At 37.5% G+C, this 24683-nt stretch overlaps 1 protein-coding gene across 2 annotated transcripts in view; it reads right to left on the bottom strand.

The window, feature by feature from the left end:
• The window catches only part of LOC307171271 (protein NLRC3-like), a 231247-nt gene that overhangs the window by 179728 nt on the left and 26836 nt on the right, over positions 1-24683 (bottom strand). Inside the window, exons 3-5 of one of the 2 annotated variants that reach the window (XM_079892779.1) lie at positions 8662-10626; positions 2574-2744; positions 1925-2098 (exon numbers count right to left, since the gene is read on the bottom strand). The exons of the other annotated variant lie outside the window; for it this stretch is intronic. Coding sequence (XP_079748905.1) covers positions 1925-2098; positions 2574-2744; positions 8662-10626 — 2310 coding nt within the window. The remainder of the gene's footprint in view (positions 1-1924; positions 2099-2573; positions 2745-8661; positions 10627-24683) is intronic. 2 annotated transcript variants of the gene reach the window in all.

Raw genomic sequence — 24683 nt, 5'->3', positions numbered from 1 at the left:
ATGATGCCACCCTTCTAGAACAATGTGCATTTACGTTTAAATTGTAACGTATTTAATGGCATGGAATTACAGTGTAATTAGTGTTAGTTCACAGCTTTTTCAGTTGAGTGAGGTAAACTGATAATATTAGTGATTCTCATTTCTTTATCAAAACACAAAAACTGGTACCGTTTTGGAGAGAAATTGGGTATTTTTTCATCTCTATTTACCCCATTTCATGGTGTGTGATGCTTAACTATTGGATGAGTTTCTAAAGGTTTTTTTAATTCTTTGCACAGTTATGAACATTGATATTTTATGTGCAACAAGCATGCTCAGGCTCAGTGGCCTTACGCCTAATTTTTTATGTTTTTTTTTTTTTTAAACAATATGATTTAAATGGTGATGAGTGTACTGTTTTGATGCATTTTAAAAAGATGAATGATATATATTCTTCAATCTTTATAATGTGAATTACAGTTTGTACAATGCTTTTTTACTTTATGAATTGTAGTGCACAGTGTTTATTATAAGGGGGTAGAATCCACAGCTCAGTACTCACTACTCATGACTACTTTTAAATTAGCTACTTTTTTTACTCTTACTCAGGTAGTTTTTTGGACAAGTACTTTTTACTCTACTCGCACTACATTTTTTGGAATGTAATGGTACTTTTACTTGAGTATGTTTTTTCAGTACTCTTTCCACCACTGGTGGTTAATGACATTCTTCTGTCCATGGATTCAGGGTTAATAAACAAGTGCTGGATTTGACACAGTCTCCCATTAAATACTCATCTCTCGCCTTAGTGATATCGGCATCACTGGTTCAGCACTTTCCTGGATCATTTCCTACATCAGCGACAGAAAGTATTATATCACTATAGGTCACTGCTCCGCTTACACTGGGTGTTCTTTAAGGTTCAGTTCTTGGCCCACTACTGTTCATCATTTATCTATATCTACTTGGTGACCTCATATACATGCATGGACTTCAGTTTCATTGCTATGCTGATGACATTCAAATTTACCTCACCACCAGCTCTAATAGAGCATTCCCTGCCCGACTCACTTACTGCATGTATCAGGGATATCAAGCATTGGATGTCCCCGAATTTCCTCAAGTTAAATAATAACACAACTTAAATATTGATGATTGGTTCTGCTGCCTCAGTCAAAAGGATGGACCGGTCCTTTGATATTGACGGGGTTCATGTTAAGCCTTCTTCATCCATCTGTAACATTGGTGTTGTATTTGACTCAGCTCTTTTTGCTCTCATATTTCTTCTGTTGTTAAAAACTCTTTTTTCCATTTTCGTAATATTGCACATCTTCGAACTTCTCAATCTGATGCTGACACCTTAATTCATGCATCAATCAATTACAGTATGTTCTCACATCGACCAGACATTCTGCTCACGTTACTCCTCTGCTCAACACTGGATACCCGGGGCATTACGTATTCACTTTAAGATATTACTTCTACCATTTAAGGCATTAAATGGTCTTGCACCTCCATATCCATCTGATCTACTTTACTCCTACCACCCTGCCCGGTGATTATTTAAATGGTGATGAGTGTACTGTTCTGATGCATTTTAAAAAGATGAATGATATATATTCTTCAATCTTTATAATGTGAATTACAGTATGATCACTTAGATCAGCTGAACTTTTTTTTTTTTTTTCCACTGTAGGTGGAAGATCATTTAGTGTTAATGCTCCTAAATTATGGAATTCACTACCCCTTACACTTCGTTATATCTCATCTATGGCTACCTTCAAGACTCAGCTAAAAAACATATCTGTTTAACACGTACTTTGGATAATGTGGCTATATGTATCCTAATGGGTTTGCAGTGTGGATGTGTAAATGTATTGTAATGTACAATGTACAGCGACCTTGAGCTACAGAAAGGTGCTATATACATAAAACTTCTAAGTACCTCAAAATGTTGAGTTGACAGTTTGGATTCTTCAGTCCAGCAGAGAGCAGATTCACTCCTGAATCCCGCAGGTCATTGTTACTCAGGTCCAGCTCTCTCAGGGGTGAGTTTGATGATTGTAGAACTGAAGTCACATCTTCACAGTGCTGATCAGTTAGATTACAGGCTGCTATTCTGAAGAAAAAAAAAGGAGTACTCTGGTTATAACCCTCATGGAATAAAAATATATTTTCATACATTTATGACCAATATATTAACTACTTCAAATATATTGAAAAATATATGAAATAATATATTGCGTTAATAAACTACAATATAGTATATACAATATATAAACAATATTTACTATGTTACACTAATGTGTATTCACCTGAGTTACTTTCACTCAGTTGAGTTGTTTCTGCCACACAAAGTAATGAGTTGAGTTTGTGTGTAAAGTTAATTACTTAAGGGTGCAATGCTGAAAACATGTAAAGTCTAATTGGTCAAAACAAATTGTTGAGTTAAAAACTCTAGGTTTGATTTTTTTCAACCACCCCTATTCATCAACCAATCAGATTCATGCATTCAACAGCCCCCCGTAGTGTACATTTATATAAAGCAGACATTATTATTAACATTAATTAATGAATGAAAGTCAAACTCAAACCTCAGTTTGTTGAGTTGACAGTTTGGACTCTTCAGTCCAGCACAGAGTAGCTTCTGTCCTGAATCCTGCAGGTCATTGTTACTCAGGTCCAGCTCTCTCAGGGAGTTTGATGATTGTAGAACTGAAGCCACAACTTCACAGTGCTGATCAGTTAGATTACAGGCTGCTAATCTGAAAAAAAAGGAGTACTCTGGTTATAACCCTCATGGAATAAAAATATATTTTCATACATTTATGATCAATATATTAACTAGTTTAAATCTGTTAATCTGAAAAAAGAGAGGACTCTTGTTAAAATGTTATGATCAGTCAAGAGCTTGTTAATAATTGAGAAGCTTTTGCATACTGGAGAGACGTTAGAGAGCGGGAAGGCCTGGTTTGCACTTTTTTGCACTTTTATTTTACATTACATGCACTTACATGTTCTTACAGTCTACTTACTCTAGAAAGTACTGGGTAATATAAGGTAACTGCATGGGTTAAGGTTAGGTTTAGGGGTAGGTTCATGGTTAGTACCTAGTTAGTACCCAGTTATTGTAATTACTATTATAACATATTAATTAGTTTATGTAATAAGTACATAGTATGTACAAGAGGAAAAGGACTCTAAAATAAAGTGCTACCAAGGCCTGAAAACGGATGCCGAGGTTGCTTTGATTCCGCTCGATATGCAAATAACATTGTTTTTTAGCTGTTTTAAAGAAACAAGGTATGATGTTGTTGTTGCTGAAGCACAGCCGTTTCATCAATTTTTACTCAAACTGTCTGATGCACCAGCTGTTAGATGTTGCGTGTGTACGGTAACCAGATTTCTCTTGGCGGCATACAAGATGGGATGTTTTCTGGGCCTGGAGGTGTTCTGACATGCTCTGACATTTGTGCTTATTTCTGTTACTTGTGACATTTTCATGGCTAAAGTCTGATTACACTGTATTCAGCACAAACTCTGTTACAATAATATGTCAGCAGCATGTATGTAAACGTTTGTAGTTCTGAGATAATGACGTTTATGTGTTGTTTGTGAAAAAATGTGGTTTGTGCAGACAACTTCAGTGTTTCTGACGAGAGTTTTAGTGAAAGTGCAGAACGCAGTAAGTAAGTGATGGCTTAAAGGGGAGCCCTATTGACGATCTAAATAATAGTTTTGTTTTTCATGCTTCTAGAGGACCAGTGGTTACGTTCACACTGTAAGTGATAACTGCATTTAAATGTGGGAGTGAATCCGCTAAATTTGAGTCCTGTGAGACATGAAATTGCGATGATTGACATAGTAACCATAGCAACAATATGGCTTCTAATAATGTTATGATTTTTGTTACATTTACACTTTAGTCATGTTTACAAAACACCTTGCAGAATGTAACAGAACGTTATAGAAATAGTTATTTTTATTTATTTTTTTAATAAGAAGGATCATAAAAACATTGATTCTATTTAGTACTGCCCTGAAAAAGCTTTTTCACATAACAGATGTTCAATAGCCTAGTCCACAAGACAAAATACAAATACAAAATACAAGACAAATTACATAGGCTTGATTTTTAATATTGTGTGTCATTACCTGAATGATCCACAACTGTTTTTGTTTTGTTTTGTTTTTTGTAATGGTTGTTCATGAGTCCCTTGTTTGTCCCGAACAGTTAAACTGCCCAATGGTCTTTAGAAAAAAATCCCCCAGTTCCTGCACATTCTTTGCTTTTCCAGCACCTTCTGCATATTTGACTCCTTAATAGCAGTGACTATGATTGTGAGATCCATTTTTTCACACTGGTGACAACTGAGAGACTCGTACACAACTATTACAAACGCTGCAGACATTTAGTGATGCTCAAGAAGGAAGCATCCGTTAAGAGCCAGGGGGTTCAACTTTTGAACTTTAGCGTTCGTGTAAATTGTTCTTATTTTGTTTAAAAGTTAATTAATTAATTTAGTCCTGCCCTTCAGAGGCTAAATAAGATATTAGCATGTAAAAAAAATAAGAAAATTTAAACATCACCATCAAATTTAAACATCACCTTGCTCAAAAGTTTGCCCCTAGCTCTTAATGCATCGTGTTGCATTCTTCAGCATTACCTTGCAGATTCTGAAAGATGTATAATAGGTAAACGTATGACTGCAGCTATACACTGCAATCATTTTGTAAGGGTTAAAATATTAATTTAAGAGCTCAGTGTTGAGACCTTTCACCGGAATTTGATTGAGAGTCGACCTGACCAATCATAATGCAGATATCCACCATTTTTGTCTAACAAACAAACCAAACCAGTTAGTAGATTAGTGGACTTGAACTTGAAAAATGGTGTATTGATTTCTTTTTGCAGTTTTGATGTTCATTCATGTTTAATTTGTGCTATAACTAGAAGAGATTATCAGTTCACGTGCTGCTTGAACTGAGGCGCTTCACATTAAAGTGTCAGTCATGTTTGAAAGACTTTTTTTCACACCAAAAGTAACCTGCTCTGTCTTGTATGTTGGCGCATTGTCAGTGTCCTCTTTTCTCTGCAATATATTTTTCACTGTGTGAGAACATGATGTGTGGCATGAGAGCGGAATGGCTTGTCGGACGTAGCAACAGTAACTAAGAGGGGCGGGTCTTTGTTAAAGGTCAATTTCAAATTATTTAAATCTTTGTGGACTCGGCCGGACTCGACTCGGACGTTAAGGACTCAGACTCAAGTCCGACTTGGTCCTCTTTAGACTCGGACTTGGACTCGATTGTTAAGGACTTGGATTTGACTCGGACTCGACAAAGGTGGAATCGGACCCAATAAATTAACTACAATATAATTAAATATATAGAATGCGAAAAACTGTACGTTCAGAGCAGTATGTCTGAATACATAGTATTTGAAAAACAGTCTGTGAAAAAGTTGCCGGATAACCTAAAACTTCTGGCAAGATACTGAAGTGCGCATACGCTGGACACTTTACTATCCCATGAGGCCAAGGAAGAGGTTTTATGAATGGCAGTGAAGTGACGTAACTGAGGCTTGTAGATCATATAATAATGACAACATAGCGGATGTAGTACGTCCAGATTCCATTCATACTAAACACATTCATACTAGGGCTACACAATGTATCGTTTCAGCATCGATATTGGAATGTGCGCATCCGCGATAGTCATGGATTGATGGATAGCCTTGGATTATTTGCTAAATTTAACCATCATAGAGTAAAAGTTTATAATGTACAAGTTTTTTTAAGTCGAGTCAGGCATCAAGCGCAAGAGGACTCGCATGCTGTTCTCTGTGCGCACACACAAAGCAACGCAGACAGCATGTGAACACCGAATTCAGTTCCCTTTCTCTTTTTTCCAAGCTTAAACGGACACGTGCACGTAAAATTAGGTTAAAATGTCTGTCTTTGCGAGTATCCTCGTAAACACAGTCGGTTGTGTGCTGTAAACAATTGAGAAAGAAAACAGATGCGTGTCATTTATATTAGGTCTGGGCATTCGTCTTAAAGGGACAGCAGCTTAATGTACCCGCAGCTGTTTGTGATACCAATGGTGATCAAACAACAAAAAAGAAAGAGAAAATGACTTTTGTAGCTTTAACAAAAATAAATTGTATTAATTACGGTAATCAATTATATTAGTTATATTTTATTTATACATTGAAGACTGTTATTCAATTTCTGTACCTGAATACTGTTAGATTTACCTGAAAAACAAAGCTCATTTCAATTGTATCTTTCTTCTATTGTATTTTTCTATGCTCATAAATGATTATTTTCTATGCAGATTCACTTCCCTACAAAATCACCCGTATTATTCTAGACTGATTAATTCTATTCAAATAGAGCTATTCAAATCAACTGGTGAAATTGTTTATTTATACATTGCAATATCGGAGAAAAACTAAATATCGCAATGTAAGTTTTTTCTAATATCGTGCAGCCCTAATTCATACCATATATAACATAGATTTTTAACGGTCAGGAAGGATGTTCTAATTCAAATGTAGTGCCTACTCGACAGTACGCAATTGCGGATGCACCATGAGCGTTGTAAACAGTTATTTCAGCGTTTAAAGGGAAACATTTTAAATGGCAACAGAAAACTCGTCAATTGGAGTGAAGAAGAGACCTTTTCGTTATTAACTTTACTGTCCAAAAAGTCCATATAGAGAAAAAAAACTTGATAGTACTTAGCAATATAATATGAGGATGTGCAATGCAAGAGCCTTCATGTAAACAGGTTGCATGCAGCATTCGTCCAATCAATGGGTCTCATACATGAAACACGAGCAGAACGAATTTTTGTGTAAATCGTGTGTAAAGTGGTTTTGGCGTTAATTTTCGGATTCATTAAAATGTTCGTATTTTCCAAATGTTAGTTGGTACGAAAGAAATCTACACCTGCTCCCAGCCACGCGTAAATAGTGTGTTTAACATCCGAACGTTTTGCTCATTAATAAGCCTGCATTTTAATTGAGCTTAATCAGGTACATATTTACACAGCATTTTGAAAAAATATTATATATAGTAATTACATACGGTTTTTCTTTTTACTTTTATGACGAGAGCCAGTAATAGCATCTGAAAACGGAACACAAGTCCGCATTGTTTTTTTTTTGTTTTTTTTGTTTTTTTTTTACAAGTCCGCAAGTCACAAGTGTTGCAGTCAAGCTTCATGTTGAACCATTTTCTTTTCACTTCTGGGACTGTTCGATTAACAGATGAAACTCCATTAACTGCATCTGTAATATGCTGCCAAGCATTTTTACCTAAAGCATTTAGGTAAAAGCATTATTACCTAAAAAATCATTTTTTTAAGACCTGATACGCCACTACGCTTGAAAATAAAATGTGGCGTTTTGAATGAACTTCTGATAATAAAACTTTAATTTCTGCATCTGAGGAATTTATCTTCTTCATTCGCTTTTGAGAAGACATGTTAAAAACCTTCGTTTGGTGTCATAATATGATCCCCATATATAGTTCTCAGTCGGTTTTAATGGGTGGGATTTATGGTAATTGCGAATGAGCGTGCACGTGCCTCCCATTTACGACTGATTGGAATTCATTAACCCACACACACATTTCACTATCAAATCTGACGTTTACGAAGTATTTGTGAATTAGGAGAAGAATTTTCGGGAATGTCTCTTTACGCGCAAATCACTCACATATTTACTCGTATATTTACGAATGTTTCATGAATGAGACCCAATGAATCTAACACCACAAATATGCAAATAAGAACGTTAACCAAGGGTTTAGGAGTGTACAGCATGAAACATCAGTTTATAAATACCAAGGATTAATTGTTAACCCCGGGTAAATTATGATCAGTGTAAAGGTTTACAATGACCTCGGGTATATTTCAAGTGTGAAAAGCCCTCTAGTATGTCAATAATTAGTTATAAAACAGATAGTTCTGGACCTTGATTCTGAATGTTTGAGCCGTGTTCTAAGCCGTAGTAAATTACTCTACAAGGACTCAAGCCATCCATCACATAACATTTCCAGTGCTCTTATCACGGTTACAGTACCATAGCATTAAGGCCCGGACTAGTGGGCTCAGAGACAGTTTCTGGTCAATCCTGTTCCTGGAGTACACACAGCACTGCACATTTTCAAATTCAACTCATCAGCTAGTTAGTAAAGACTCCAAGACCTCTAATATATGCGTTAGATAAGAGAGACATCAAAAATGTACAGTGCTGGGATTGAAAACCACTGACCTAAATCAAGATATTTCTTATTTTAATACATCATCACCGCAACTAGATATATGAGGCAGCCTAATTTTAAAAGTGTGATTTCTAGACCAGGAAAATTAATATATTTTTCTAAAAATGCTTAATCCTTATCCAGCAAATTATGAACAATGGACAAGTCATGTAAATTCATTGGTTGAAAAGATATTCAGCTTTTAAAACTTCAGAAATGTAATTACTTGGATTTCAATTATAATTACAAATTAAAATAATTATTTTAAATATTTTAATCTGTAGACACTTCAAATTTATGTAAATAAAAAAGTAATTAAAGCGCATTCAGCTAAACTATTAGCCTACATGAGAGGTATTATGTTCATATTTCAATTCAGTTGATATTATGTTCATATTTTCACACTCACAGAGCTTTTCTGCAGTTCCTCAGAGCAGGTAACAGTCTCCTTCGACCCTCTTGTGATGAAGTGATGCTGTACTTTTTAAGGTCAAACTCATCCATCACCTTTTCTGACATCAAGATCATGTTTGCCAAAGTTGAACATTGTGCAAGAGAAAGGTTTTGGTTACTTGTTCGAGATTGTAAAAATGCCTGCATTTCGTCAACAAGAGAACTATCCTTCATCTCAATCAAGCAGTGACACAGATTCATCCATCTTTCAGGGCTGACATTGTCTTTTGGACTTTCTGTGTTTTCGTGTTTTTTAAGGTTTTGGATTATTTTCTTGATGCTCTTTGGGTTGTTCTTTGTGTGAATCAGCAGATCCTTTAAGAGTCTCTGATTGGACTCCAGTGAGATGCCATGAAGGAATCGAAGGAAAAGATCCAGGTGTCCATTTTTACTCTTCAAGGCTTTATTCATTGCTCCCTTCAGAAACACATCCAGAGAAACAGTCTTACTTGAGAGCAACTTGAAAGTTCTGGACTTTCCTGTCAGGAACATTTTCATAACTTCACTGTTCTTGTGTAAATAACAGAGAAACACATACAGTGCTGCAAAAAACTCCTGAAAGCTGAGATGTACAAAGCTGTAAACCTTCCTGTGATAAATCACAGATTCCGCCCTAAAGATCTCAGTGCAAATCCCAGAATACACTGAGGCGTCAGTGACGTCTATGCCGCTCTCAATCAGGTCCTCCTCATAGAACATCACATTGCCCTTCATCAGCTGATTGAAAGCCAGTTCAGCAAGTTTCATAATCACTTCTCTGTTGGACTGCAGGAGTTTCTCTGGATCTCTCTCTTCATACTTCTGGTTTCTCATACTAGTTTGAATGAGGAGGAAGTGTATGTACATTTCAGTCAGAGTTTGAGGGATTTCTGTACTGAGATGTTTCAGGATGTTTTGAAGCACAGTGGCTGAGATCCAGCAGAAGACGGGTATGTGGCACATGATGTGGAGGCTTCTTGCTCTTCTGATGTGAGAGATGATTCTGCTGGCTTGATCCACATCACTGATTCTCTTCCTGAAATATTCCTCCTTCTGAGGGTCATTAAATCCCTGAATTTCTGTCACACGGTTGATGTAGTTAGATGGGATCTGATTGGCTGCAGCTGGTCTGGTGGTGATCCAGATGAGAGCAGAGGGAAGCAGATCTCCTTTCATGAGGTTTGACATCAACACACCCACTGATGAAGACTCAGTCACATCAGAAACTTTCTCACTGTCTGAAAACTTCAGTGTAATTCTGCTTTCATCCAGACCATCAAAGATGAACACAACTGTACATTTATCATAAATCTTTGAGTCCAGATCTTGAAGTTCAGGATGAAAGTCCAGCAGAAGTCTGTGAAGACTGTACTGGTGATCTTTAATCAAGTTCAGCTCTCTAAATGGAAGAACAAACATGAAATCTACATCCTGATAGGCTTTTCCCTCGGCCCAGTCCAGAATGAACTTCTGCACAGAGACGGTTTTTCCAATTCCAGCGATGCCTTTAGTAAGAACAGTCTTGATTTTGTCTTTCTTCTCTCTTCTCTTCTCCTCATATACTAGTTCAGGTGAAGGATCAAAGATGTCATTGCAGTTGATTGGAGTGTCTTGGAGGGTCTTGTAACTTTTCTCCATCTGTAGCACCTCATGTTCTTCATTCACTCCTTCACTCTCTCCCTCTATGATGTACAGCTGTGTGTAAATCCTGTTCAGGAGGGTCTGATTCTCTTGTAGTTTGATTCCCTCAAATAAGCTCTCATACTTGTTCTTCATGCTGGTTTTGTGCTGGTCTTTGACTCTCGGCAGATCATCATGCACTGGCTGGTGAGAATCGAGCTGCAGGGCTGCTTCTGTGTCATGATGACTGATGTGTTTCTGACAGGAGGAGGATGAGCTGGTCTGACAGGACACATCTCTGATCTGGTCAGCTCTGCCACCACTGAAAACACATCAAGAAGACAGAAACACAAAAACCTCTGTTAAAATAAATATAAAAATCTGAAAAATGTAAAAACTGTCTTCTTAATATATTTCATGGAGATCCTCAAGGTTCTGTTCCCGCACAGATTTGATTTACCCATGTTTCCAACAAACATTTGCACATTTAAGTGTATAGGACTTTGTTATACACGTTTCTAACTTCAATAGCATTTGAATAGAACGACTTACAGTCATAAAACCAACTGTAAAGTGTTCATTTAGTGTCAGGCATAATGCGCACCCTTTGGATTTTTGATATTTATTCAAATAAATTTAAGTGTGCTATTGAAGTTAGAAACTTGTATGCCAATGTTGTATGCAACTTTTGAGACGGTCCCTAAACGTGCGAATGTCCAATGTCAAGCCAATTTTACATTTAGTCATTTATTTAGCAGACGCTTTTATCCAAAGCGATTTACAGTTAAACTAACAATAGGAGGACAACAATATGAAAGTGCTATTCTTCCCAGTTTAAGCTAATGCAATACACGTAGGCATAGCCTACTATACTATACTAATTTATATCTATATATATATATATATATATATATATAGAGAGAGAGAGAGAGAGAAGAGAAGAGAAGAGAAGAGAAGAGAAGAGAAGAGAAGAGAAAGTGTTAGTATTGATCAAGTGTTGATTTTATGCCAGTATATCACGAAACGCTCTGCATGAAACTTTGCGCGTTACGTTCATATTCTTAGTCCATTTTGCATTAGTCCATTAAGCTATATAGCCTAGTAGCCTACATCCTACATCCCCAATAAGGTGCGAGTTTGGTCTTTCATATCACTGTATTAGTCCATAAGCTACGTTAAGCGTTTTGTCCCGACGGAAGGGGAATCCTTGAGTATGAGGTATTGAGGGAAACTGATTATAATCCTGTTCATGGAAGAGAAAGCTGATAACATGTAGGCTACACAGGGAAAGTAACAATGAAGTTATTGAATGAAACAAACACAGCTTTTGTGTCTTTATCATCTTTTCCGCATACTGACACAGATAATCATTTTCATTTTATGAATGAATGGCTTGATCTAACTGTTGCTGGTCTTCGTCAACAACACGCGCTTTTGCACCTCCTGCTGGTGAGGTTGACTAACAGCAGATGGAGAGTATGTTCGGCAATCTACTGCTTTTCCTGCAGTTCTGTTGAATTTACTGTCGAATTTGAACCACTGAATTTGTGGAAGCGAATTTGCAAAGCGAAATAAAAAAGGACTGAAAATTGCCTGTTGAATATTATAGGTTGTATTTTTAAACAGTTTGAATATTTTGGAAGTGAAATATAAAAAGGTGAATATGGATTATTGAATTTTTAATAATGAAAATGTGTTTGAATTGTTTTTAACTGAAATATTCACAGCTTAAATATTCAACCATGTTGAATTTCAGCCCATAAAAATGCAAGCCCTAAAAATACAATGCATTAAAATGCAAGCATGGTTAATGCAATGCCTATTTTTTTTTCAAGTAGTGCAATTCAACAGGCTTTTTGTTTCAAAAACATTTGACATTATTTTACTTCCATAGTATATTATTAAACAAAAATGCATTTCCTTTATTTATTAAAATAAACAGAACTAAAGTGATTGTTTTGAACAAACTAACTTAGATATTATGCAAAGCACATTACTTTATTGCTAAAGTATTTGTATCGATACTGGGGGCCTTTTGCCCCATCCTGGTGAGTCTTTTAAATCTTATATGATGTGGCAATAAGGTTTATTTATTTATTTATTTATTTTTTAACCCAGACTCTGTATAGTCGGGGGTAAAATGCTTAAAAGTTATTGCCGCCAGCCTCATACATGTATAAGATTTTTTACCAAAACAAACCACTTTAATGATTTATTTTCCCACAAAATCTATTGATCCATCAATATTCAATAAAAACATGTATTTTTTCTGCAGTCATACACTATGCATAAAGAGTAAATGGCTCTGAATAGAAAGCGAGATTCCAGAGGCAGCCAGAAAAACATACTCAGGGTTTTTCCTACATTGAAATTTTTTTGGCGGCCGCCAAAACGATTTTTTGTCCCGCCAAAGCCTTATTTGATCTGTATTGGGTTTTGTGAGTGAAGCAGGCTACTGACGGAGTGACGGAGAGAACGATCACAGCGCCCCACCCCCGCGCGGGCACTCTCCGTCTTCAGTTCTGTCTTTGCTCTCTCCCTCGCATCAAAATCAACTGATCCTAAAGGTCGGAAGACCGAATCCATGTTTCACGTGGTGCATTCGGAGAATATTTTTGCTGAATTAGCGCTGGGTGTGAACATAGACTGTAAAAAAAATGGATGTAGTGTCCGTGACGTCACCCGTAGGTTTCTGAAGAGCATTTTTGAAGCCTAAAGTAGGTGGAGCCGGCCGTCGCCATCTTGGCCTTGCGTCACTCCCGGATAACAGAAAATGGGCAAAGCGTGACGGGCTTTGGTGGAGCTGAGGAACCTGGCCATAGATATGAGCCTGGCTATCTGAAATCACTAGCTCGAGCCTCGACGTGATCGAGTTATCTGATTATGTAAAGCCAATTAAAAGTTCCTATTTTTGCCCTTCGAAATATTATAATAGTTAAAAGACATGGCTACAAGTGAGACTGTGTATTGTGATTCTGTACTATTCAGCTAGTTGAAAATGTATTATGCACTAATATTACTTCGAGAGTGTGTGTGTGACAGTGATTTATGTGCACATGTCAGTCACTCTTTCTTATGGTCCGTCAGCGCGGCATCGCTCAAGTTCATAGAGAGCTTATTCAGTCCATTTTAAAATCTGATTTTGGCCACCTCTCAAATGGGTTAAACCATAGATATATTGCCTTTGAAGTGCAAGTAAATGCGCTAGAAAATCCGCGCTCATTCATGGATGTGCATTTATAGCACGGACGGAGAAAGCGCCGACGCCTGCAGGATTTCATCTGACGGCATAAACATATTATAATCTATCTGTTCCGTGAGAGCAGAACGAACGAGCCTTTATTGACGTTTTTAAATTTGACAACTCCAAAAAGCAACGAAATTGTCAGACATCCATTAGTGCATGTTCACAGAGGAAAACAACTGAAATACAGCGCTGGTTGTTCTCTCGAACGATACTCGCCGACAACGACGGAATCCAAAGCCGTGGGCTTTGTACCCAAGTAATGGGTGTATTAAATTGTATGAAATAATCCCGAAAAAAAGCACAAACAGTGCAGAGAAGGTAAGTTCAGCAGCTAACATTTGCTGAGGTGAAGTGACGGCTAGTAACAGCAGACAAACGGCTAGCATTGACATCAGCGACAACCCACCTGTCACTCAAGTGGCCACACCCTTACATTTAAATATTAATCAACTAAACAAATGAGTTATAAAAAAATGCACCCCCACACAGTTGTTATGAAGGGCAAAATTAGCTGTATAGACCAAAGCCACATAGAAATCCAGGCTGTAAACATGTTTTTTTCTGCTGTAAAGTTGGTAATTTTAACATGGGGGAGATACAGATTTGACTCACTTCTGCAGCCAGCCCAAGCGGCCAGTCAATGAATTGCAGTTTAACTCACTTCCGTGTTGGTTTCAAGAGAGAGACGGGGAGGTTGCCGCTTGGGTGTGAATTGCAGTCAAAAAAAGTTGCCTTATTTTCTCTTACAACTTGTGACAAGCATTCCACACATGCAGCTGACATAACTTTAAAAAATCTATCCAGTTTGAAGTGTTTTTTGTGTGTGTGTGTGTTGACAAATCTTTCGTGATGTCCTAACAGCCAGGATTCCCACACAACATGTCCGCTAAAGTCCGATTCGCGACCTAATGACTCCTTTGAGCCGATTCATTATAATGTTCATTTTCTGCGTTCACACCAAACGCGAATAGAGCGTCAAATTCGCGCGTATCGCGTCTACTTCGACGCTTGAACATTTTGAATCCATTTGCGCGTCCAAAACGAATAGGACGCGCGTATAAAGCGAGCGTTTGAAGCGAAATAGCACCAAACTATAACGTTTACACACTGACCTGTAACGTTAAATCTTTGTCTGGAGCTGAAGCTTTTCATCGACCTTCTCAAAATAAAATGATTAATATAACCCTCCAATGCATAGTTAAGGCCCTTTTGGTGACTTTGAGATGATATATAATCTTTCTGTCTCCAAAAATCATCAGTTGCCTCCTGTGAAATGTCTCCTACTGTGACAGCTGCCTGTTACCCAATGTTGACTTTGTCCGAGTGAGTGGGGGGGCGTGGCTTAGCCATAGGTCAATTGGTCTGCCCGTCAGTGTCTGAACTGGTGTATAACAAATCATTACTTAGAAGAACATACACATCTGAAATGAGAAAGTAAGTGTGCTTACCTCATTTAGCAAGAGTGTTTAGTAAAATTTAGCCTTAATAATCCACAGTATGTATAGGCCTATGACAATGTGTAGTAAATTACCTATAAAATCATTTAGTTTAAAGTTAGACTGGAGTGAGATGAAACTAGATCAAAGCACAAATCAAGCTGTTGCTAGCTAGCTGCTAATTTTATATGGTAAAAAATTACACTATTACACATCTTAACGCTAAGTTTTTAATGCTACTTTTTAATTTATATGATTATACTAAAATAATTATCAGGTCTATCAAAAAAGGATTTTATCTTTCAAAACAATGAAAGCCAGTCGTGGGAAAAAAAATCACAGCTTTTTTTGCAAAGAGGGCAAGAAAGGATGACAGTGAGAGTGACAGGTTGTCACATGCCTGTCCTGTCTCGTGTAGCACATGTGGTGTTTGTGTTCCTGTCTCTGTTTTGACCCCACCCTCCTTGTTATCTCATTATTGGTTTCATTTGTCCCACCTGTTGTTCCCTCACTATCTGCCTGATTTGTCCCTTTTATAAGCTCCTTTGTTTTGCAGTCTTTGTTGGATCGTTGTATTGTTTATGTCTCCTGTGACCCAGTGGTATGTTCATTTTGTAGTTGTTGTTTATATATGGTTTTCCCCCTCGTGGGTGTTTGTTTTACTTTGTTCTTTTGTTAATAAATCATTCTTTCTGCACTTGAGTCTTCACTTAGTTTTCTTAGTTATCACGTCACACAGGTAATATCTGTGTCTGATAATTGCATAGTCTATATTACAGTTTGAGTTTGAGACAAATTTGAAAGACAACTTGGTTGGATTTACCACATTTTCAGTTTTAGGTGCCCAGGCACAGATTTTATATTAGCCTAATAGAAAAGAAAAATAAATGTAAAGCAGCAGATTAAGTTCTGTCTTTTAAGTTTAAGATTAAGTTTAAGTCTGGATATGTAATTTTCCAGTCTGTTTAAGAATAGGGTCGCCAGGTAAGAGGCGAATGAGGCTAACTAGTTATCTGGATTCTAAGACTATCATTGAAATATATTAAATTTGAGTACATATTTATATAGCCTTTTTACCCTTTATTTTAACAACTATTTGTGCGGCCATACACACACTTGTGTTTGTGTGTGTTATTGCCAGTGTTGTAGCCTAGTTTTTAGGGGCGATTATTATAATATAATATAATAATAATTAGTGCTGTCAAACGATTAAAATATTTAATTGCGATTAATCGCATTAATGTCATAGTTAACTCGCGATAAACCGCAATTAATCGCACATTTTTATCTATTTTAAATGTCTCTTGATTTCTTTTTGTCCCATTATTTTTTCTCATTTTAATGCTCTTATCAACATGGAAAAGTGGATCGGCTTGCTTTGTGCAAATGTTTTTTATTGAAAACAATATTGGCATATACTGTAGTGTTCAATTTCACACTAACATTCTCACTTGGAGCAAATAATCTCTCACACAATGTAACACTGTCCATCAATAAAAGGGTGAAAGAAATACTGACGAGGTCCTGATATTGACGAGGGGGCGGAGAATTCGCATCAGCTGTGTGTGTGCTTGGCCACCAAGTGGTATGTGCTGCGATGATAGCTCAGTTCACAACGACAAAACACACAGATCACTTTGGTCTTGTCAATTGAACCATTTGGCCACTTTTTTTAAATTAAACTTTCCAGTCAGAATCTTATTGGCATCCATTTCGGCATCTCGCGCTCATCATTCATCCACTCAAAACGTAACATTAAAGGGGGTCGCACACTGGACGAGAAGCGCAGCGCAGCGTCTAGTATTTAAAGTCGAACACATTATTCTCTATGAGTGTACACACACCGGCGGCGCCATTCAGCGTTTTTATTGCTGGCCATAAACTGAGAAAGTGCGCGTCCGATGTGTGATACAAGTTGTCCTAGACGCAGCTTCTCGTCCACTCTTTGGCCGGCTCGCAAGCCCAAACAAGTGTGTGCGGTGTGCCTGTTGTTTTGTTTCCGGTCTAGCTAGATCCGGTGGTGTTGTAGTTTTACTAACGTTACTATTTGTTGCAAAAGCATGTGAAAAAAAAACTGCAAAGTTTGCTAGGCATTAATCGCGCGATAAAAAAAGACGCCGTTAAAATGGGTTTGTGTTAACGCCGTTAAAGGGACACTCCACCCATTTGCATTAAGCTTTGCATTGTTAGAAACCCAGTCATACTATTGAATGGTCGTGCAACACTCTCTCATTTTCCCCTGAGACGGTAGAAATCCGTTATTTACCTCTTACACTTCCTCCTACAATGACGCAAAAATCTTAATTTTGCGTCATTGTAGGAGGAAGTGTAACGGGGGGATTTCTGTTGAGACTACAGACACTCGTTCCTCATCTTTCCCAGGGGGCGGGACCTGCTCACGCTACAGACCTATTACAGATCAGTGGGTGGGACTTTACTCTCTGAAACTGAAAGCAATATCCTCCATGTTGTTTGAAGCTAAGCTAACAGGCACTGTGGAGACAGATGTAAAGTTATGACAATAGAGGAGGAGAGTACTCAATATGATATAGAAGAAGAGGATTTCGGAAGTCTAATGCTTGAATCAGGTGTTTGTGGCTACCTTTACAAGCCGCATTATAGCGAAGAGCAGCCGAGGCAGAAGACCTGCCTGACGAGGACGAGGAGCCCGGACTGGCTCGAGTTAGGGCGGACTGGTGGCGCCGGTGATCTCACTATGCAACTACGAACCGCTACGAACACAGAGATAGAGTCCGTCTGCGGCAAAGAATTTCAACGATGACAATTTCTCCTGGACGAAATCTCTGAATCAGACGAGGACACAGACGTTTGTGTTGAGAACTATCCTAGTTTCGCACCGCATATGTTCTGACTGAACATCCAGGTACCATGCAATAATTCACCTTTTCGAAAGAAATACAAACGAGGAGTAATGCACTAATGAGTTCGCCAACTAACTAGACATTTTGTGTGAAATGAATTTCAAGCTCTGGTGGTAGCTAGCCTTGTAGACGGAGGAGTGATTTCTCTTATAGGCAGATATGCGCTTTCTGGATTAGTGGGAGTGGCTTGCGGAGCTGTGCAATGTGGTGCATTGTGGGAGTTGTTGTCTTTCATACAAATGCGTCCTAAGGTTATTTTTTGTCTTTCCTCGGTCACGAAGGCACCAAATTCAAAATTTATTTTACATTTCGACTACATATATGACCCACTTTAAATAAAAAACAATGTTCAAATGGGTGGAATGCCCCTTTAATTTTAATGACAGTATATTATTAAACAAAAATGCATTTTGTTTATTTATTAAAATAAACAGAACTAAAGTGATTGTTTTGAACAAGCAATAACTTAGATATTATGCAAAATACATTACTTTACTGCTAAAGTATTTGTATCAATACTGGGGGCCTTTTGCCCCATCCTGATGAGTTTTTACCCATACTCTGGATAGTCGGGGGTAAAAGGCTTAAAGGTTATTGCCGCCTCATACATGGGCCATTCTACAGAACTGGTGCAAAGTCAGAGTTGGAAACATCTTGAATTTTTTTTGTTTTTTCCCACAAATTTTGCATGTATGCAAATTGTATAATATCCAAGGTACGCTTCTCTAGTAATTGTGCAGTTAATTCTCATATTGTATTTTCAGAAAATGCTAGAATATTTTCCTTCTCCCCAAATTTGTCACTACCGAAACACAATATTAAATAATTTATTAAGAAGGAATTTATTAATTTAATTAATTTATTAAATTTATTAATTTATTATAATGACCTATTAAGATTTTGTTTACATCTACCTTATAAATATATATATATATATATATATATATATATATATATATATATATACATATATATATATATATTTTAAAGGTGATCTAAGTAACTTTTTTTTACCTTAACTGAACAGCTTCGGAGTCATTGGAATGGTTATATTACTTATTTCGGGTTGAATGGTGGTCGTTTCGCACCCCCCTGGTGCCCATGAGCGGAAAATACGCACTTGCAACTTTGAGCCGGTGTTAGTTAACATCAGGTGTCTTCTGATGTTAACATCAGGTGTCTTCAATAACATCAGTTAACATCAGGTGTCTTCTTGTTAACATCAGGTGTCTTCAATAATGATCAATCATCACTAAATTAATCACTTAATTATCTCATTAACTTTAACACTCTTGAGTGTGGACTCATATACTCTCCCAGGAGTGTTAATTTAACACTGGAGTTTTTGCTGTGTACAAAGAGCCGTAGTTAACTGACAAGCTGAGCCATATCGCATTAATTATCGCTGGCGATACGTCCGCAATATTAATGCGATATGGCTCAGCTTGTCAGTTAACTACGGCTCTTTGTAGTAAATGCCGCTTCATCTGAAAGCAGGTGATGGCGATTTACTACTAATCAATTAACCGGCTTTACTGACGAGATGCACATAACAATCTCACGATATATATCGCCCAGCCCTAATTGTAACCTCATCACATTACAGAATTTTAACAGAATCTTGCATACTAAAACACTAAAACGCTACTAACACATACTACAATAGTAATTATTTGCATAACTGTACTAAAATGTAGTTTATTCCTCCAAATAAAGGATTATGTGTTCCTTTTTGTCACTACCAAAACAATAATGTCACAACCGAAACTTCAAGACATGTTTCGGTTGTGAATGTTTTGGTAGTGACAATTTAGATACTTTTGAGCCTAGCTCGAAGATGCTAATCAGCACATGGTTAGCAATCACTGGTCAGAACAGTTGAACACATATAACAACTAAATTTTATGGAATAAAATCCAAAAAAGTTTTCTCAATAGCAGAAAAAAGTTGTTTGGTAGTGACATTCCTTAAAGTTACACACAGATTTTTAGACTTTAGAACACATTTACCTCAAAATGATGGGATCAATCTACTCACCATATAGCACATGAGAGAGAGGGACACAGGAATATTTCCTGATCAAAAATGTAGGGGTGTGGTTAAAATCAGTCTCAGCCAATGGACTACAACATTCACTGTTTTGGTAGTGACATGAAAATGCAGGACACGTTTTTTTTTGATAAAGTTTCATGATTTAAAAATAAAATATAAAATAAATATTTTTTTAACTTAATAAATACATTATATATATACATACATATATATATATATTAGAGGTGGGCACAGATTAATTTTTTTAATCTAGATTAATCTAGATTAATTTTGAAATTAATCTAGATTAATTTTGAAATTAATCTAGATTAATCTAGATTAAAATGGCTCATTTGAATTCTGCCGAAGGCATTCAGAATATGTGTGCTACCCAAATAATGACTATAAAAGTAAGTCTTTGAGAACGGGTTTCTCAAGCCAGGTGGCGCATTAGACCAGGGGCTCATCTCCTGTTTCCAAAATGCATCACAAACTGCTTGAGAAAGCTGTTCTACTCATAGACTGTAAAAGGTTACTACTGTACTGCTACCGTCCGTAGGCAACATTAGGTAGGCCTATGTTATTATCAACTACTATAGGCTATCAATTAGGGATGGGCGATATGGCCTAAAATCCATATTGTGATTTTTTTTTTTATAAGGGTGTATGTAAGGAAAGATGAATGTGTATTTAAATTGGGTCATTTATGTAGAAGAAATGTGAAATTATTTTTGAATTTGGAGCTTTCTAGACTGAGAAAAGCAAGAAAATTTATTTTTGGTTTATGTGGATGAAAGACAACAACTCCCAGAATGCACTTGCTTCGCTGCCCTAGGAGGCCACGCCCAAGCCACGCCTACCGGTAAGAGACCGCACTGCAGTTGAAAACAACAAGGCAAGGCTAGGCTACGAGTGAGTCTCCGTGACGAGTTTGCCCGTGATTTCGAGATCGCCCAAAATGTCCGGAATTCGGCTTTTGCGTTCTACAGTCGCCATTCATTATGTTTACTGTGGCGGGCAGGACGAGGCTGAGGGGCGCGGGAGAACGGCACGAGCCGGTGGCGTGATTACTGATGACCGACACCTGTGAGGCACTGGTCTCGTATCTCTCACGGAGGAGCGGGTATTTTCTTAGCAATGGTAAAACGCACATCAACCGATCACGCCTCGCGTCGTTCTCCCGCGGCCCTCAGCCTCGTCCTGCTCGCCACAGTAAACATGATGAATGGCGACTGTAGAACGCAAAAGCCGGTGGCGTGATTACTGATGAGCGCCTGTGAGATGCACCGGTCTCGTGGGCTATCTCTCACGGAGGTGCGGGAATTTTCTTAGCAATGTTAAAACGCACATCAACCGATCACTTGTTTAGCGTTCATGTAAACACTACATTCAGATTCACCAATCGGAATGAATTCAGTTAGACTGAAACAAAAGGTGAGCATGTAAACAATGAATGGCGACCGCAGAAAGCAAAAGCCGAATCCCGGACATTTTGGACGATCTCGACGGCCGGACATGTCCGGGAAAAAGTGTATGGTAACCCCTACTACTCAGCTTTCTTCGTCCATGTTTTCTGCAGGTTTCTGCTGGTGAAATCAAACGTACTCGCACTGATCTGTGATAGGTCTGTTAGCGCATTAGCTCCAACCCCCTATGGGCGGGGTTGAAAGGGTGGATCTAGTGCTTGTAGTCTTAACAGAAATCCCCCCCTCTTACACTTCCTCCTACAATGACGCAAAATGACGATTTTTGCGTCATTGTAGGAGGAAGTGTAAAGAGGTAAATACAGATTTCTCTCGTCTCAGGGGAAAATGAGAAAATGTTGCACGACCATTCAATAGTATGACTGGGTTTCTAACATTGCAAAGCTTAATGCAAATGGGTGGAGTGTCCCTTTAAAACTACAACTGCAGACCTGAGTTCACCTTCACTGAACCACAGTTTGACAGTGTTTAGACCCTCAACATAATAATGTCAGACAGCAGCGTTTGATCAATATCATCAGCTCTGTCGGCCTAGAGAAGTTTTAGATGCTGCTCTGATCAGACTCTTCACTGATAGCAACATCATTCCTCTGAACCTCAAATAATATTGACATTAATCAAAATAATTATGCTGTTTTGTGCATATATGATACATACATCTTCTGTTAAGCTGCAGTTTATATTCCAAAAAGTGCTAAACAAATAAACTGTGGTAACTATTTCGATGGTTCACTTTAGACATTCTACTAACCAGAAGTTGCGTTGCAACTACATGTGAACTACAAGTCATTAGAGTATGAGTAGACTCTTTAATATCTGCTAAGACTTTATTTTGATTATCCTCAACAGACATTTTACTGACTATAAGCAACTTTACAATTACATGTCAACTTATTCTACTCAGTGATGGGAATAACGGCGTTATAAATAAACGGCGTTATTAACGGCGTTATTTTTTTCAGTAACGAGCAATCAAACTAATTACTGTTTCCTCCATTACAACGCCGTTACCATTACTGTCAATAAAAATGCGGCGTTACTATAATTGAGCTCACTGAAGCAGTTTTCATCCGAGTAGGCTCTCTCTCAGCCATACACTGTTAACCCTTGCTGTAAAAAAAGGCCAAATTCTGACAGTATCATACCATTTTCCATTAAAACAGTAATATACCGTAGAAAATAAAAGTAGCCTACAGGAATATACTGTGAATTAACAGCGCTCAAAGTCGACACTCAGAGGCTGTTTTCCCAATCACACCCTATACCCTCATTCACTATTCCCTACATTAGTTCACTAATATAGTCCACTTGAATGAAAAGAAGTGAGTGAATTGAGACACTGATGAACACCTGATAAGCAGAATCACTGAAGGACAGAGAAACAAGAACAGAAAAAAGAGAAACACAGAAACTACAACTGACTTCCAGCAACACTGAGTGTGAAACCAGTTTACAAACCAGTTTAACATTATTTCTTTCATACATGTACAAAAGTTCTTGTTGAGAATTTACAGAGATTGAGTTAATAATAAAGTTTGTTGTCACCATGATGGAGATCAGTATTTGCTTTAGTTGGTCTCTAGTCCCTTGACTGCTTACCATTCATCTCTCTCTGGCTGCTGTAACAGTGAGTGTATAAACACATTTGATATGGCAAGAAAAAGTCAAGAGGAAGATGATTAGTTGTTTTTGGCTTTTGTGATGATTTAACATTCATCCTGGACATGTCTGATTTTCAGATCTTTCCTTTATATATTCTTTGAATTTATGGGTTTAGCATATTTATCTGTGAATCTACAACATGAAATCAACATTTCTGTAATCAGGTCTTCTGAAGAATAATGTAATCATATAGTGCTTTAAAACAACAACTCCTGCTTGGTTCAGACACACACAGACACCAACAATCAGCACATGAATCTCAACAATGGTGACAATCAAAAGTTCCATGTCGCAATGCATGCTGGATTCCTGGATAATATAAAACTCCCAGCATGCACTGCTGCATGAATAATAAAAAAATATTGCCACCATTGTTGAGATTCATGTGCTAAATTGTGATATCTCTGTGTTTCTAAAAGACAGCATAGCTCTGTTTTTTTTTTTTTTTTGGTTTACGCATGATGTGTTAAAAGAAACAAGTCATTGGAATGTATTGCTGTGGTTTCACAGTGGTGCTAATGTAACACTTTTGATTTAAGATTAAACTCTGAATGAGTAGGAATGAATTCCTTAGTGAATGAACAGGCTATATGATGATTTTATCACCATAATCAACATAACCGCAATCATTCATAAACTGTGTGTGGGCACAAGTGTGACTTACAAAAACACAGCACAAGCAGCAAAAGAAACGCTAATGTTTTAGCATCAGCAACCCAACTAAAGCAAACACTTATCTCTATAACGGTAACTTCCAACCAAACATTTTTAATTAAACTTCTCAATAACAACTTCTGTAGATGTATGACAGAAATAAAGTCATACTGGTTAACTAGCCCGAACCCTAAAGGCCTCATTATACTTCTGCGTCGGACCTACGCCGGAGCCTATACGCCGTAGGCAACGTGTTGGTTTTAATTTATACTTCTGTGTTGTTGTCCGCGTTGACGTGCACCTAGGGAGCATGTGAAACCCCGAGGGAGGGGTTCTGGCAGACCAATCACAGAGCTTGCGTCCGCGTAGAATTGACGCGTTGTTACATTTTTGGAGAGGTGCACGTCAGGGTACGCCGTAGGGTACGCGCGCTACACACAGCCTACGACGTAGCTACGGCGTCAGTTCGATGCAGAAGTATAAATAGGCCTTAAAGATAAGGTAGGTAGGTACTTTTTTTCAAATTTGTTTAAACTGTCTTTATATACCAATACATAATTAAAATGTAAGTGCTCTGAAAAAGAGAGTATAAAAATCGAGTGACTGCCCAGCTAACAGGGAACGTTCTCAGAACATTGGCTAACGTTCTCTGAAAGTTCTCTAAAAGTTATCAAAAACGTTCTTGTTGTAACGTTATTATAACGTTGTGCCAACGTTATATGTAATTGATAAACGTTCTAAAAACGTTAGCATTAAAACGTTATTCTTACATTGTTAGTGGAACGTTTTAAAAACGTTATTGTTAAAATATATATTAAGATAAAAGTTCTCTTAAAGTTACCAAAGTAACGTTGTGCCAACATGTCATTGATAAACGTTTTAAAAAACATTAGGCCTATTATGTTAAAAAATATATATTAGTCATTACAAATTAGTTATACAGCTTTTTATTCTGCAAATCAACTTCAGAAACATATAATTTG

The sequence above is a fragment of the Squalius cephalus genome (genome assembly GCF_949319135.1).
Source record: "Squalius cephalus genome assembly, chromosome: 1".
Classification (NCBI taxonomy): domain Eukaryota; kingdom Metazoa; phylum Chordata; class Actinopteri; order Cypriniformes; family Leuciscidae; genus Squalius; species Squalius cephalus.
This window is presented reverse-complemented; position numbering and strand designations above follow the sequence as displayed.